Source organism: Microtus ochrogaster, chromosome 5 (genome assembly GCF_000317375.1).
Source record: "Microtus ochrogaster isolate Prairie Vole_2 chromosome 5, MicOch1.0, whole genome shotgun sequence".
Lineage (NCBI taxonomy): Eukaryota > Metazoa > Chordata > Mammalia > Rodentia > Cricetidae > Microtus > Microtus ochrogaster.
This window is the reverse complement of record NC_022012.1, coordinates 91,876,859-91,893,428: the sequence shown is the minus strand read 5'-3', so window position 1 is coordinate 91,893,428 and position 16,570 is coordinate 91,876,859. Positions and strand designations below refer to the sequence as shown.

Sequence of the window (16,570 nt, the reverse complement as noted above, 5' to 3'; positions counted from 1 at the left end):
TGATGTCACAGAGACAATGATGTCACAGAGACAATGATGTCACAGAGACAATGATGTCACAGAGACAATGATGTCACCACAAGCCTGGGCGACCAGAAGTGGGTGGGGGAAGGGCAAAGCCCTGAACAGACTGGCTTTCTCGCAGGTGGAGAAAGATGAGATCCTGGCATTTTACCCCTGGAAAGCTCTAGAGCTGACAAGGTATAAACAGTAAAACCCCAGCAGGAGCAAGAAGACGGGACATGGGGGAGTGATCATGTAAGCCTGCTTCTCTAAAGGGAGAAGCTCCAAAGAGTTCTAGGGGCCTGCATGATGGCTCAGTGCGGAGGATGCTTGGTGCCAAGTCCCGTGAACTGAGCTTCATCCCAGAACCCGTTCGGTTGAAAGAGAAAACACACTTCTACAAGTTGGGGAGTGGTAGGGAGTAAGTATGGCTAACATAAACCTTTGCTTTGTTTCTTTTTCAAGATAGAGTTTCTGTGTAGCCCTGGCTGCCGTGGAACTCGCTTTGTAGACAAGGCTGGCCTTAGACTCAGAGATCCGCCTGCCTCAGCCTCTTGAGTGCTGAGACTGAAGGCGTGCACCATCTCTGCCCTGCTGCTTGTCTGTTTGCTGTTTGTTTAGTGATTTTTGCATTTGCTCTAAACAAATTGTATGGCTCCCAAAGGAGGACAGCTGAGGTGCACCTCTGGCCTTGGTGTACATGTATGTACACATGTTGCAACTGCACACATAGGCATACACCCCCCCCACACACACACAAAGATATAAAAAGTTTAAATAAAAGAATGGGGAAATGCTAGGCTTGGTAACATATGCCTAAAACCCCAGCACTCAGGAAGCAGAGGCAGGGAGCACAGAGTTGAAGGCGAGCCTGGGCTACATAAGACCCTGTCTCAAACAGTACAAAGAATGGGCAAAGATGTAAGGAAGGACAGACAGAAAGCTAGCTGGAATCAGAGAAAGTAGACTTACACCAAAGAGCAGGAGGCCAGACAAGCATGACACTCTGAACGCTAAATACAACAGCAAGTCTGAGCTTCGCAATGAATGTCACAAGAACAGTATTTACAAACTGAAGAATGTGGGCATGCGTATGCAGAGCTATTGGAGGATCTGAAAGTCGCATTCTCTGCCTGTAATTGATGAAATATAAAAAAAATCTGTGAAGATGGAGAGGGGATAGGAATGGGGAAATGCATTCCACACCGTGTCGCTCGGAGATTAAGCCAGAAGACCATAAGCGTTAACCTCATGCTAGCCCCACTCCAAAACAAAACAAACAGCAACCACAAAACCCAATCCCATTGGTTCCACAGATAACAATAACAAATAGCGAACTCTCTTGTCATTCTGCCATAAAGTTAGAAAATGGCAGGGAACTGGAAGGAAAGGAGGAACCCTTTTCACTAGGTTGTGCTAAAGCTGTTCTTCAAGAGCTCTTGAACGAAAGACAGCTACAGAGTAAAACTGCAGAATCTCTGGGGACAAATGAGTTTAATCAGAGCCTATAGGGGGAAAACAGTTCTCAGGAGGTGATTTACAGTTGAGCAGTGTGGGATCTTAATATCAGTAAAGGTAGGAATGGCTGGCACAGAACTAGAGAAAGAATAAAATAAATGAAAGGCAAGCAGAAAGAAAAAATTAATAACTGGAGAAGAGATAAATCACAAAATGGGGCTAATAGATTCAAATGGTGCCATGAAATCTATACCCGAGACCTCTGTACTAAAGAATGAGAAAACATTATTGAGAAATTTTAAAGTACTTACATAAATTTAAATATATCTTGTGATAATGGATGAGAAGATTACTATTATTAAACTGTTAGTGCTGCCCAAATTTATCTATAGATTCAGTGAAATCTCACTAAAAATCTCAGCAGCAATTGGTTAGTAGAAATTGAATGGATAGATTTTACCAGCATGAAAGAGGTGAAATTGAACTATTTTCTATGATAACCGTAATCATAATAAGAATCCTTATATTTTTGTGTCATGATTTATTCTTTGATGAATAGCCTTGTGCACATATCTTTGTACAACTAATGCAACAAAATTTGAGAGATGAGTTTTTAGAAGTAGAAGTTATTGGGCCAAGGAACATACACCGTTTTATTTTATTTTATTATAAGACTGGATCTCATGTATTACAGGATAGCCTTGAACCCTCTGTGTAGACAAGGATGGCCTGGAATTTCTGATTGGCCTGACTCAACTCCTGAGTGCTGGGGATTGAATGCGTGTTCTTTCTACCCCACCCTGTTTATGCAGCGCAGGGGACTGAGCTCAGCTGCGGCCCTGCATGCCAAGCAATCACTCCACCAACTGAGCCACTCAGTCACTCAGCTTTAGTTTTTAGAATATCGCCAAATCACTTTCCAAAGCTATGTCAGTTTTCATTCCCAGGAATCACTGAGAACATTCTCTATTAGACTCCACACACACTGAACTGTTGACACAACTTCTTTTGTAAACACACTTTGAAAAGATACAAAGCTCTCCCTGTTCTAGTCCAAGGCAAGGCTGAGTACCCTCAACCTTGTGGAAACAACAGAGTAGCTCTGACCTTTGGGGTGTGAGCTGGAAGGACCCAGGGAAAAGAATGCATATCCTTGAGATAGACCCAGTCCCTCCAGATCACGCTGTGTATTTGTTTAGGAAGAAAAGAAATTGTAGCCAGTCAAGACTCAGAAGCCAAGGGAATAGCCTTGTCCTTGACACAATCTGCCCAGTAGACACAAGCCCTTCTCTTTTCTTAGCTTCCCATTGTGCCTCTTTGTAACATCAGCTATGTGCTAGTCTCTGAGGGCTAATGGAAGCTCCCTCCCTCTCTCCCTGCCTGCCTGCCTGTCTGCTTGGGGCAAGACAGACACACAGAGCCCATTTTAAATCTCTTCTTATGTTCACAATAAACTAAAGAGGAAGAATGTGCTAGAAGAGGAATCAGGAGGAGATGAAATCATGCCAAGGAAAAGTATTATACCCGTCTTCGCCCTCCTCTCAAGCCCCAGGCTCACAGTCCCCGGAGGAGTCCTTTCATAGCCTGGACCTTCACTTGCTATACCCATGTTCTGGAAAACAGTTGGTTGCAGGGAAGACTTTGGAAGAAGTATTTCCACATTTGCAAGAAAGCATGAATTTCCAGGCACACTCGGGGTTCTTAGTGCAAGTCTGACTGAGATGACAGACTTGCGCTAAGATTTTTGTTACAATGATTATTGTTTTTTTTAATTTTTAAAATTGTTTTTAGTGAGCCATATATTTTTCTCTGCTCCCCTTCCTTCTTCTCCACGCCCCTTCTACCATCTCCCATGGTTCCCATAGTCCCAATTTACTCAGGAGAGCTTGTCTTTTTCTATTTCCCATGTAGATTAGCCCCATGTATGCCTCTCTTAGGGTCCTCATTGTTGTCTAGGTTCTCTGGAATTGTGATCTGTAGGCTGGTTTTTCTTTGCTTTATTTCTAAAAGCCACTTATGAGTGAATAAATATGATAATTGTCTTTCTGGGTCTGGGTTACCTCACTCAACATAATGTTTTCTAGTTCCATCCATTTGCCTGCAAATTTCAAGATGTCATTAGCTTTTTCTGCTATGTAGTACTTCATTGTGTAAATGTACCACATTTTCCTTATCCATTCTTCAGTTGAGGGGCATTTAGATTGTTTCCAGGTTCTGGCTATGACAAACAATGTTGCTATAAATATAGTTGAGCACATGCCCTTGTGGTACAATTGAGCATCCTTTGGGTATATACCCAAACATGGTATTGCTGGGTCTTGAGGTAGGTTGTTTCCTAATTTTCTGAGAAATTGCCATACTCATATCCAAACAGGCTGTACCAGCTTGCACTCCCATCAGCAATGCAGGAGTGTTCCCTTTACCCCACAACCTCTCCAGCATAAGTTGTCATCAGTGCTTTTGATCTTGTCCGTTCTTACAGGTATAAGATGGAATCTCAGGGTTGTTTTGATTTACATTTCTCTGATGTCTAAGGATGTTGAGCATTTCCTTAAGTGTCTTTCAGCCATTTTAGATTCATCTGTTGAGAGTTCTCTATTTAGTTCTGTACCCCATTGGATTATTTGTTCTTTTGATGACAAATTTCTTGAATTTTTTGTATATTTTAGAGATCAGTTTTTGGTCAGATGTGGGGTTAGTGAAGATCTTTTCTCATTTTGTAGGCTGCCATTTTATCTTGTTGACCATGTCCTTTGCTTTACAGAAGCTTTTCAGTTTCAGGAGGTCAGATTTATTAATTGTTTCTCTCAGTGTCTGTGATGCTGAGGTTATATTTAGGAAGTGGTCTCCTGTGCCAATGTGTTCAAGTGTACTTCCCACTTTCTCTTCTGTGAGATTCCATGTAGTTGGCTTTATGTTGAGGTCTTGTATCCATTTGGATTTGAGTTTTGTACATGGTGATAGATATGGATCTATTTTCATTCTTCTACATGTTTATATCCAGTTATGCCAGCACTATTTGTTGAATATGGCTTTTTTCCCATTTGATATTTTTTTGCTTCTTTGTCAAAAATCAGGTGTTCATAGGTGTGTGGGTTGATATCTGGGTCTTCTATTTGGTTTCATTGGTCCTCCTATCTTTTTATGCCAATACCAGGCTGTTTCCATTACTGTAGCTCTGTAGTAGTGTTTGAAGTCAGGGATTGTGATGCCTCCAGAAGTTCCTTTATTGTACAGGATTGTTTGGGCTATCCTGTTTTTTTTTTCCCTTTCCATATAAAGTTGAGTATTGTTCTTTTGAGGTCTGTGAAGAATTTTGCTGGGATTTTGATGGACATTGCATTGAATCTGTAGATTGCTTTTGGTAAAATTGCCATTTTTACTATGGTAATTCTACCTACAAGAACCTGGGAAAGCTTTTCATTTTCTGGTGTCTTCTTCAATTTCTTTCTTCAAAGATTTAAAGTTCTTGTCATACAGGTCTTCCACTTGTTTGGCTAGAGTTACTTTGAGATATTTTATGCTATTTGTGTCTATTGTGAAGGGTAATGTTTCTCTCATTTCTTTCTCAACCCATTTTTTATCTGTGTACAGGAGGGCTACTGATTTTTTTTTAGTTAATCTTGTATCCTGCTACATTACTGAAGGTGTTTATGAGTTCCTTGGTAGAATTTTTGGGGTCGCTTATGTAACCTATTATATCATCAGCAAATAGTGAGAGTTTGACTTTTTTTCCATTTGTATCCCCTTGATCTCCTTTTGTTGTCTTATTGCTCTAGCTAGGACCTCAAGAACTATGTTGAATAGATATGGAGAGAGTGAACAACCTTGTCTTGTTCCTGATTTCAGTGGGATCACTGTGAATTTCTCTCCATTTAGTTTGGTGTTGGCTGTTGGCTTGCTGTATATTGCCTTTATTATGTTTAGGTATGTTTCTTGTATCCCTGCTCTCTTCAAGAAGGGATGTTGTATTTTGTTTAAGGCTTTTTCAGTGTCTAATGAGATGATCATGTGGCTTTTATTTTTCAGCTTGTTTATATGGTAGATTATATTAACAGATTTTCGTATGCTGAACCATCCCTGCATCTCTGGGATGAAACTGATTTGATCATGGTGGATGATTTTTCTGATGTGTTCTTGGATTCAGTTTGCCAGTATTTTATTGAGTATTTTTGCATCAATATTCATGAGTGAGATTGGTCTGTAATTCTCTTTCTTAGTAATGTCTTTGTGTGGTTGGGTATTAGGGTAATTGTAGCCTCATAAAAAGAGTTTGACAGTGTTCCTTCTGCTTCTATTGTGTAGAATAATTTGAGGAGTATTGGTATTTTCTTCTTTGAAAATCTTGTAGAATTCTGTGCTGAAACCATCTGGTCCTGGGCTTTTTTTTTTCTCCTTGGGAGACTTTTGCTGACTGTTTCTATTTCTTTAGCAGTTATAAGTCTATTTAATTTGCTTATCTGGTCTTGATTTAATGTTGTTAAGTGTTATTTATTCATAAAATTGTCCATTTCCTTTAAGTTCTCCAATTTTGTGGAGTACAGGTGTTGTCAGGGTTTCTGTCCTGCCTGGTTCCTACATTCGTTAAATCTCAAAGAAATCAAACAGAGGTCTACATTAGTTATAAACTGAATGGCCCATTAGCTCAGGCTTCTTATTAACTCTTATAACTTTTTTTGGCCCATTATTCTTGTCTATGTTAGCCACGTGGCTCAGTACCTTTTTCAGCAAGGCAGTCACATCTTGCTTGTTCTGTGGCTGGGCCAAGACTGCAGACCAAGCTTTCCTCTTCCCAGAATTCCCCTGTTCTTGTCAACTCACCTTTACTTCCTGTTTGGTTGTCCTGCCTATACTTCCAGCCTGGCTACTGACCAATCGGCATTTATTTAAAATATAATTGACAGAATATAGACAATTGTCCCACATCATACAGGTTTTTGAAATATGACCTAAGAATTCTCTGGATTTCCTCTGTGTCTGTTGTTATGTCCCCTTTTTATTTCTGACTTTGTTAATTTGGATATTTTTCTCTCTGCCTTTTGGTTAATTTAGATAAAGGTTTGTCTATTTTGTTGATTTTTTTAAGAACCAACTCTTTGTATCATTGATTCTTTGTATTGTTTTCTGTTTCTGTTGTTGATTTCAGCTCTCAATTTGATTGTTTCCTGCCATCCAGTTCTCCTGAGTGAATTTGCTTCTTTTTGTTCTAGAGCTTTCTGGTGTTCTATTAACTCACTAGTGTGGGATTTTTCTAACTTCATTATGTAGGCATTTAGTTCTATGAACTTTCCTTTTAACATTGTTTTCATTGTGTCCCATAAATTTGGGTATGTTATATGGTCATTTTCATTGAATTTTAGGAAGTCTTTAATTTCTTCCACTATTACTTCCTTGACCCATTGATATGAGTGAGCATTGTTTAATTTCCATGTGTTTGTAGACTTTCTAGAATTAGTGTTGCTGTTGAATTCTAATTTAAGCCATGGTGATCCAATAAGATACATGGTGTTATTCCAATTTTTTATCTGTTGATATTTGCTTTGTTACCTATTATGTGGTCAATTTTTGAGAAGGTTCAATGAGGTGCTGAGAAGAAGGTATATTCTTTTATGTTTGGATGAAATGTTCTATAGATGTCTGTTAAGTCCATTTGAGTCATAAAATCTGTTAGTTCCCTTTTTTCTCTCTTAATTTTCTGTCTGACAGACCTGTCCAGTGGTGAGAGTGGGATGTTGAAGTCTCCCATTATTAGTGTGTAGAGTTTAATATGTGATTTAAGCTTTAGAAGTGTTTCTTTTACATGTGATGGTGCCCTCGTATTTTGGACATAGATATTCAGTACTGAGATTTCTTCTTGATGGATTTTTCCTGTGACTAATTGAAATGGCCTTCTTTGTATTTTTTGATTGATTTTGGTTTGAAGTCTATTTTGTTAGATATTAGGACAGCTATACCAGCTTGTTTCTTAGGTTCATTTGATTGATAAATTTTTCCCAACCCTTTACTCTGAGGCGATGTCTGCCTTTGAGGTTGAGGTGTGTTTCTTGTATGCAGCAGAAGGATGGATTCTGTTCTCATATACAATCTGTTAGCCTGTGACTTTTTATAGGTGAGTTGAGCCCATTTATATTAAGGAATATTAATTACCAGTAATTGCTAGTTCCTGTTATTTTAGTTTTCATTGTTGGTGATGTTATTGTGTGTGATTTATAGTTGGCAAAGATTCACCCCATCCTTCAGCTGTCTCTCTGTTGGCATTCTCTTCTGCATTCAGGTGTCTTTTGATTTTATTTGACCCCATTTGTTACGGATTGCCATCATTTTCTGATTGGTGGGGCTCTTTTTAGTCCTTGCCTTCTTCTGTATCTTAGAGCATTTTACCCTGTTTCCCTGTAGCAATTTCAAGTGGTCTAGTCTTCCCTTGTGACCTTTTGGTACATTCTGAGTTGATCTATGCACAGGGTGAGATATAGGGAGCTAGTTTATCTCTTGTACATTTGTGTGTTGCCATTTTCGAGTACTGCTTGTTCAAAATACCATCCTTCTCCAGTGTACAATTCTGGTGTCTTTGTCAGTAGGTGTGAGCTGTGTGGGTTTGTTCCTGGATCTTCTAATTGAGTCCATTGGTCTGTCTGTTTTTCTGTCAGTGTTATGTTGTAATTTTTGTTACTAGAGCTCCATAATTTGAAGTCATACCTCCCAGGTTGTGCTACAGGAGGTCCTCTGTCAATGTGTTGCTTTTATTAGTTAATGAAAAAAGAAAATGCCTTGGCCTGTTGATAGGGCAGAACTTAGGTAGGCAGGGAAAACTAAATGGCATGCTGGGGTAAGGAGGCAGGGTTAAGGAGTTGCCATGGATCCACAGCCAGAGGTAGACGTACTGAAACTTTGCTGGTAAGCCACAACCTCGTGGTGATATACAGATTAATAGAAATGGGTTAAATTAAGATGTAGGAGTTAGCCAATAAGAAGCTAGAGATAATGGGCCAAGCAGTGATTTAAATAATATGGTTTCTGTGTGATTATTTCAGTTCTGGGTGGCCAGGACAAACAAGTGTCTCCTCCTACAAGGTTGCTTTTGTTTTTGTTGGCAGAGCATCCTCCCTTGGCCCAACCTACCAGATTTTCTTACCTATATGGGACCTTTTGTGCTTCCGTAACAAATTTCAAGAATTTCCTTTTCTACCTCTGAAAGAACATCAGTGAAATTTTGATGAGAGATATTGAATATGTGGGTATCATCCATCAATATGGCCATTTTCACAGTATAAATTCTGCTAAATCATGAACATGGGCGGCCTTTCCACTTTCTAATATCGTCTTCAATTTCTTTCTTCCATGTTTTCTAATTTTGATTATAGAAGTCTTTCTCATGTTTGCTTAGGTTTATTACTGTGTACTTTATTGAGAAGGGTATTGCAAATGGATTTTCACTCCAGATTCTTGCTCAGTGAATTTGTCAGTTCTGTGTAAAAAGGGAAGTGATGTCTGTCTGCTGGCTTATAGCTCCTTTTTTGAAAGCATTTGTCAGAGCTAAAGGCTTCTAGCGGAATCTTTTGGACTTTTAGATACAGGATCATATCATCTGCAGATAACGTGACTTTTTAATTCTGTATTTCTATCTCTATTTTTTTTCTTGTCATATCACTCTGGCAAAGCTTTCAAGAAATACCTTAAGGAGCCAGCGAAATGGCCCAGCAGATAGAAGCAATTGCAGTGCAAGACTGGCAATTGGAGTTTTCATCCCTAGGACCCACAAAATGGGAGGAGAGAATCAATCCTTAAAGTTGTCCTTTGGCCTCCAAACACATGCACTGTGATACACGCATGTATCATACACACACACACACACATATACACAATAATAATACATAAAATTTAAATAGAAAATGCATGGGCTGGAGAGATGGCTCAGTGGTTAAGAGCACTGCCTGCTCTTCCAAAGGTCCTGAGTTCAATTCCCAGCAACCACATGGTGGCTCACAACCATCTGTGGTGAGGTCTGGTGTCCTCTTCTGGCCTGCAGACATACAGACAGAATATTGTATACATAATAAATAAATAAATATTAAAAAAAGAAAATGCATTGACTAGGAGTGGGGATAGTGGCTGGCTTTGTCTCATTCCTGACTTTAGAAGGAATGTTCCTCCCCCCCACCGTCCCCTGCCCTGTTTGTTATAACTTTAGTTGTAGGGATGTCAAGTACCTTTACCCTGGTAAAGAGTGCGCCTCCCATTCCTGGGTTCTTCACAGAGTTTTGTCACAAAGTGATGTTTAATTTTGTCAGAGTTGTTTTCTTCCTGCATCCGTGAGGTGGTTGTGTTGCACTTAGTGACTTGCAGGTGTTGAGCCATCATTACACACCAGCTACATGACTGTGTGTGATCTTGTTAATGTGCTGCTGAATTTCTGCATGTTTTCTACGGAGGATTTCTGCTCTCTGTTTAAGAAGGATGCCAGCATATAGTTTTCCCTTGTTTGTTGTGTCTTTATCTAGTGTTAGTACAGGGGTAAATCAGACTTTGTAGAATGAGCTTGGAAGCGTTCCTTCTCTTTCTTTAAACACCTGGAAAAATTCAGCTATAAACACGTGGTGACTCCATCTGGTCTTGGCTGCTTTGTTGGGAGAATCCTTCTTCAATTTCGTTACTTGTTATTATTGATCTGTCTAGGTTTTACAACTTTCCAGTTCTATATTTTTAGATTTTGTGTTTCTAGAAATATGTCAATTTCTTCAAGAGTTTCCAATGTATTTGAATCTAAGCTTTCAAAATATTCCCTCCTGGAGCTGAGCTGACTCAAAAGGTAAGGATGCTTGTCACCAAGCCTGATGTGACTCACATGACACAGGAGAGATCTGACTTCTGCAAGTTGTCCTCTGAACTCCACATGTCTGTCCACACACACACACACACACACACACATGCACACACACATGCACACATATATACACACATGCACACACATGCACACACACACACACACACGCACATGCACACACACACGCACATGCACACACATGCACACACATGCACACACACATACACACATATATACACACACCTACATACATACACACGCACACACAAATAAATATTTTAAAATCCCTAGTGATCACCTGGGTCTCTGTGGTCCATGCTGTAATATCCTTTTGTCTCTGACTTTATTATCTTATGTCCTTTCATTTGATTGCTTTGATAAGCTTTTGTCAGCTTTATCACTTCAAATAACAAAATAGGTTTCATTTGTTCTTCTGGAAATTTTTCAGTTGGCACTTAATTAATTTCAGCTCTGATCTTTATTTTTTCTCCTACAACTCTTGAGATAGGCTTGTTCCTTTTTTCCTAAGACCTTGAGATGTGCCGTGAAGTTATCTGATATCCCTCATTGTCACATAGGCACTTATAGCTGTAAACTTATTTTAGAACTGCTTTCACTGCACCCAACAGGCTCTGGAATGTCATATCTTAATTTTAACTTGGTTCTAGGCTTTTTCTACCCCTTCATTGGATTTCTTTGGTTGCCCACTAATTGTTCGAAGTATATTGTCCAATTTCCACATATTTATTGTTTTCTGTACTTTCTCTTGCTGTTGATTGTCACTTTTATTTTGATATGATATGATTCATACAAGAAAATTTGGGGGTTTATTATTTGTTTAAACTTGCTTGAGTGTTCAGACCATGTATGTTTATAACTATTATATCCTTTAGATTTATTTTATTTATTTATTTTTTTGGTTTTTCGAGACAGGGTTTCTCTGTGGTTTTGGAGCCTGTCCTGGAACTAGCTCTGTAGACCAGGCTGGTCTCGAACTCACAGAGATCCGCCTATATTTATTATTCATGAAGTGAGTTTCTTGGTGTCCTCTAATTTGGGCCTGAAGTCTGTTTTCTGGGATATGAGTACAGCTGCTTCGGTTAGATTTTAGATTCCATTTATAGCATCTTTTTCAACTCCCCCAGACCCCGTGTTCAACTGTGCTGGTGTCATGAGTTTCTGGTTGCCAGTAAATAGTTGAGTCATTTTTTAAAATACAGTCTACTGATATGTGTGTTTTTTAAAGACTTATTCTTATTTTTATGTGTACATGTATTTTGCCTGCTTGTATGTCTGTGCACCACACGTGTGCAGTACCCATGGAGGCCAGAAGAGAACGTCCTAGGCTCTAGAACTGGAGTTACAGATGGTTCTCAGTCTCCATGTGGGTGCTGGGAACTGAACCCTGGTCCTTTGGAAGAGCAAACAGTTCTCTTAACTACTGAGTTGTCTCTCCAGCCCATGGTCTGTGTGTTTTAATTGGAGAATTGAGAACATTAATTCTCAGAGTAACTTTGGAAAAGAATGTTTCTCTCCAGCCTGCCAGCCCACTACTGGCAGCTGCTTCCCAAATAATTGACTCAGAGGCTTAATATTACTTATGAATGCTTGGCAGATAGCTAAGGCTTATTACTAGCTAACTCTTACGCGTAAATTAACCCATGTTTTTATTTATGCTTTGCCACGTGGCTTGGTGCCTTTCTGAGTACAGCATGCCCATCTTGCTCTCTCTGTGTCTGCAGGCTGCTCTCTGACTCCACCCTTCTTCCTCCTCACAGAATCCTCTCTGTGTCAGGCTGTCCTGCCCGATCGCTTCCTGCCCAGCTATCAGCCAGTCAGCTTTTTATTATCCATGAGAGCAATGCACATTTACTGTGTACAAATATCGTTCCACCGTACGGGGCCCTTTGTTTCTCGCCTCAGCCGGACCCACAGCTCTTTCCTGGGGTTCTTTCCTCCTCTGTTCCTGGGATCCCACAACCTAGTGTTTATTGGTAGCTTTCTTGTTGTTCTGGTACAGTCAGTCTAGGTTTTCATAGGCAGGGGGCCAGGAAGTAAATGTTTGTGGATTTTCATATTCCTACATGTTAGTTTAACTTCATTTCTGACAATTTGCCTGACAAATTCTGTATGGGAAAGTTTATGGCTCCGAACTTGGAGGCTTTCCTCCTTCTTTCCGGGCCAAGGTAGCCCCCGAGCTATCTTATGGTGTTTGTATTCTCAGTCAGTGTGGTGGAGTGGATGAGAATGGCCCCCTGAGGCTCTCATATTTGGTTGGTGGAGTGTTCAGGAAAGATTAGGAAGTGTGGCTTCCTTGGAGGTGTTGTGTCACTGAGAGCAGACTTTGAGGTTTCAAAAGCCCATGCCAAACCCAGTCTCTCTTCGTACTTCCTGCCCATGAATCAGAATGTAAGCTGTCGGCTACTGCTCCAGCCCCATGCCTCCCTGCCTGCCTCCCTGCTCCCTGCCATGGTGGTCATGGACTCGCCTCTGAAACCATAAGCAAGCCCCCAGTTAAATGCTTCCTCTTCTAAGTTGTCTTGGTTGTGGTGCCTCTTCACAGTGACAGGGCAGGACTGAGACATCAATCCTTTGTAGAGAGCCTGTGTGTTTGTTTTCTCTTTGTCTCTCAAGCAGAGCTGTTGGGTTTGTCTTTGTGGAGAATGATCTGAACCTTGGTGGAGTTCTGCCATGATGAGGCTTTTTAACTCTCTCGCTTGTTTTACTGAATGCTTGCCTGCATTTTAAAGACTTAGGTATTTCAATTTGGGGAGGCTTTTTTTTTTTCTTTGAACAATTCCTGTGATACTTTAACCTGTTTCTTTCCTGATTTCCTCTTAGTGTGGGAGCAAGCAGAGCCCCTGATTCTCCATCTCCCTTTTAGTCATTTCTGCTTTGTGTTCTATTTTCTGAGATTTCTAAAACTTTGTTTGCAGTCTTGCTTTCAGAAGTTCTATTTTGTGCCTTAATTTTTTTATAGATTCCTATTCTTGCATTAAGAAATGTTTATCTCACCTTTTAACATTCTAAAAATATCAATAGCAGAGATTTTTTTATTTCTCTAGATTTCTCTAGTTCTCTCTTTATTGTTTCTTCTTGTCTTTTTACACCCTCTTTGGTTGCCTTGGGCTTTTGTTTTATTTTGGCGATGGTGATGGAGACAGGACCTTGTATATAGCACTGATACTCATGCATACGGTCCAGTCTGGCCTGTAGATCATCACAATCCTCCTGCTTTATCCTCTCAAGTGCTGGGATTACAGGAATGCACCACCTTGCTTGGCTCTTGTTTTCGTTTTGATTCCAAGCACCCCTCGAATTCACAACACTCCTTTGCCAGCTTTCCTATTACAGGAATTACATCCACAGCGGCTGGTGGTGTTGGATTCCTGTGATCCCAGCACTCATAAAGCTAGGTAGGAGAATCACAAGTTCAAGACCAGCCTGGGCTACATAACTAGGCCCTGATAGACAGAGAACAAGGAAGATCTTCGTGAGTTGTGAATCTGACCGATGCCTAGGAATTCAGCAAAGGCAGAAGTGGGAGCCGCCTGCCTTTCCATGAAAACTCCGCCTTCCAACCTCAGGCTGCATTGCCCTCCCTCTTGTTCCCCTCCTGAATGTAAGCACCTGATCCACCTCTGCAGCAGGCGGAGAATATTGGGTGACATCGGCTCTAGAAGGCCCAGCTGCTTCCCCGGGAGACTGGGACAGACTTTCTTGAGCCCTGTCTGCACCTTCTCCCACAGCCCATCCTCTGGAGTCCTGAGCATCTCTCCATCCCGAACTGTTCAATGTTCTGTGGGGTAGCTTGTGTTTATCCTACTGGGTTTATGTCTTTGAAAAACCCTCTCTCATCCAGAAGGGACTTTCGGGTAGGATGGGGTAAATGCATGTTTAGTCAAGAGTTCGCCCATGTTTTACACAAAAGCACATCTATAATTTAAAGTTTTAATTGTGTCTCTGTGTGTATGTGTCTGTGTGTGTATGGGTGTATATGTATCTGTGTGTGCTTGTGTCTCTCTGTATGTGTATGTGTCTGTGTGTGCATGTCTCTGTGTGTGTGTCTGTGTCTCTGTGCGTGCATGTGTGCATATGTGTCTCTGTGCGTGCATGTGTGCGTATGTGTCTCTGTGTGTGCATATGTGTGTGTGTATGGGTTGGTATGTATGCAAATGGAGGTGGAGGCTTGTGTACAGTTTCTTCTCAGTTACTCTCCACCTTAGTTTTTGAGACAGGGTCTCTAATTGAGCCTAGAGCTCATGGATTCAGCTGAGCTGGCTGGCCAGTGAGTTCCAGGGAGCCTCCTGTCTTACTTACCTCGTGCTGGGACTATAAACACAGACACATGCTGCCATACCTGGCTTTTTCATGTAATCTAACAGATCTCATGTTTACATGGAAAACCAGCTATCTCCCCAGCACAAGTCATGGGAGATTTATGTTTGTATCTGAATCCCCAGAGGGCTGGAAGTGGGGACATACAGGAAGAGCACCACAGCAATGACCTGTGCCTCTTCAGCATCTTCCAACAACCACAGGTTGGGAAAGGAACCTTCAGCATCCATAGGATGTACAGAAGGAGAGCCTCCGTCTTCGCCTGACATTGTCCTCTGCTTACAAGCTGCTACTGCTCTTTCTCTCTCTCTCTCTCTCTCTCTCTCTCTCTCTCTCTCTCTCTCACTCACTCATTCCTTCCTTCTCTCCCTCCCTCTCTCCTAAAACCTAATCCACACGTGTGACACTTCAGTGTGCTTCCTAGCTCCTTACTGCCCCCTTCGCCTTGGCTATGGTCTTTGTATGCATTCCCTTGGAATTCACTTCCTGGCAGAGGAAGCACAGAGGTCCCTCTGGGGCACAGTTACTGTCCCTCTCCACCTCCTCCCCAGGTATGCCTTCACTGTCATTTACACCTTCGAAGCTCTGATAAAGATACTGGCAAGAGGATTTTGTCTAAATGAGTTCACTTATCTGCGAGATCCCTGGAACTGGCTGGACTTCAGCGTCATTACCCTAGCGTGAGTGTTTCCCTCTCTGGCTTGGGTGTCCCTGTAGACCTTGGGTTGTAGGACTTTTGGGGGTGTCCATGCTCTTTTTTTTTTTTTTTTTTGGTTTTTCGAGACAGGGTTTCTCTGTTGGTTTTGGTAGCCTGTCCTGGAACTAGCTCTTGTAGACCAGGCTGGCCTCGAACTCACAGAGATCCGCCTGCCTCTGCCTCCCGAGTGCTGGGATTAAAGGCGTGTGCCACCACCTCCCGGCTGTCCATGCTCTTAATCCGGATTACCTCCTCATCTCGATTCATCTTCCTCTGGTGGAGCCTTGTGACCTGGGTATTGGAATATATAATGGTTCATCCCATGCCCTTGGGAACAAGCCAAAGTCCTGTGCTAATAACTGGCCAACACAGGTCAAGGCAAGGCTCAGTGTTATTCCTACCCAATATGGAGCTGTATCTGAGGAGGCAGGTTCATCAAGCCTGTGTGTTTGAATCCAACACTTTAGTGGGCATCCATGCCAACCGTAGACAGTAATGCCTCCGGGAATGCCTGTCTGTCCTTGATCTCCCAAGGCTCCCATTGTGTGTGATTCATGAACCCTGGAACCTATTCCCTGAGAAAATGCTCAGTGCCTTTCGATTCTGCAGGTATGTCGGGGCAGCAACAGACCTCCGAGGAATCTCAGGCCTACGGACATTCCGAGTTCTCAGAGCCCTGAAAACTGTTTCTGTGATCCCAGGTGAGCAGCTTTAACTAGCAGGTTTGTTCAACGGAACAAATGCTCATTCTTCTTGCTCTTCTTTGATACACACACACACACACACACACACACACGCACACACGCGCGTGCGTGCGCGCGTGTACACGGTCCAAGACAGGGACTATTGACTATTGGCCTAGCTGATAAAGAAACTGGGACTTTAAGCCTAGGAGAAACATAAACTAAGGGTTGACCCCTAGTAAGATGCAGAGGAAGGATATTCCCTTCAACACCGTGACCTTTAACCTTCAGCTGTCAAACCACCTGCCAAACAGAACACTATATCCGTCTCTCTGCTCCCAGTATAGGGTCTCATGTGTATGGTGCCAACAAAGTTAATTTTCCAACAAAATGACACAGATCGATCCTAGACTGTGTCAGAAGGTTTCCTGTTGCCTGTGACACTGCTCCCCCGAAGGAGGCATTTCCATTGACGAGCATCCTTCCTCAAAGGAGCAGGGGCCCCATCATTGCAGCCAGCTGTGCTGGGCTCTGACCTGTTCTTCCCCAGGACAGCCCAGTTCTCTCTCT

The 16,570-nt window shown here is 41.7% G+C and overlaps 1 protein-coding gene across 5 annotated transcripts in view; it reads left to right on the top strand.

Moving 5' to 3' along the window:
• The window catches only part of Scn10a (sodium voltage-gated channel alpha subunit 10), a 97,048-nt gene that overhangs the window by 12,286 nt on the left and 68,192 nt on the right, over window positions 1–16,570 (top strand). For all 5 annotated transcript variants that reach the window (XM_026779226.1, XM_005348099.2, XM_005348098.2 and 2 more), the window contains exons 4-5: window positions 15,172–15,300; window positions 15,927–16,018. In XM_026779226.1, coding sequence (XP_026635027.1) covers window positions 15,172–15,300; window positions 15,927–16,018 — 221 coding nt within the window. The remainder of the gene's footprint in view (window positions 1–15,171; window positions 15,301–15,926; window positions 16,019–16,570) is intronic.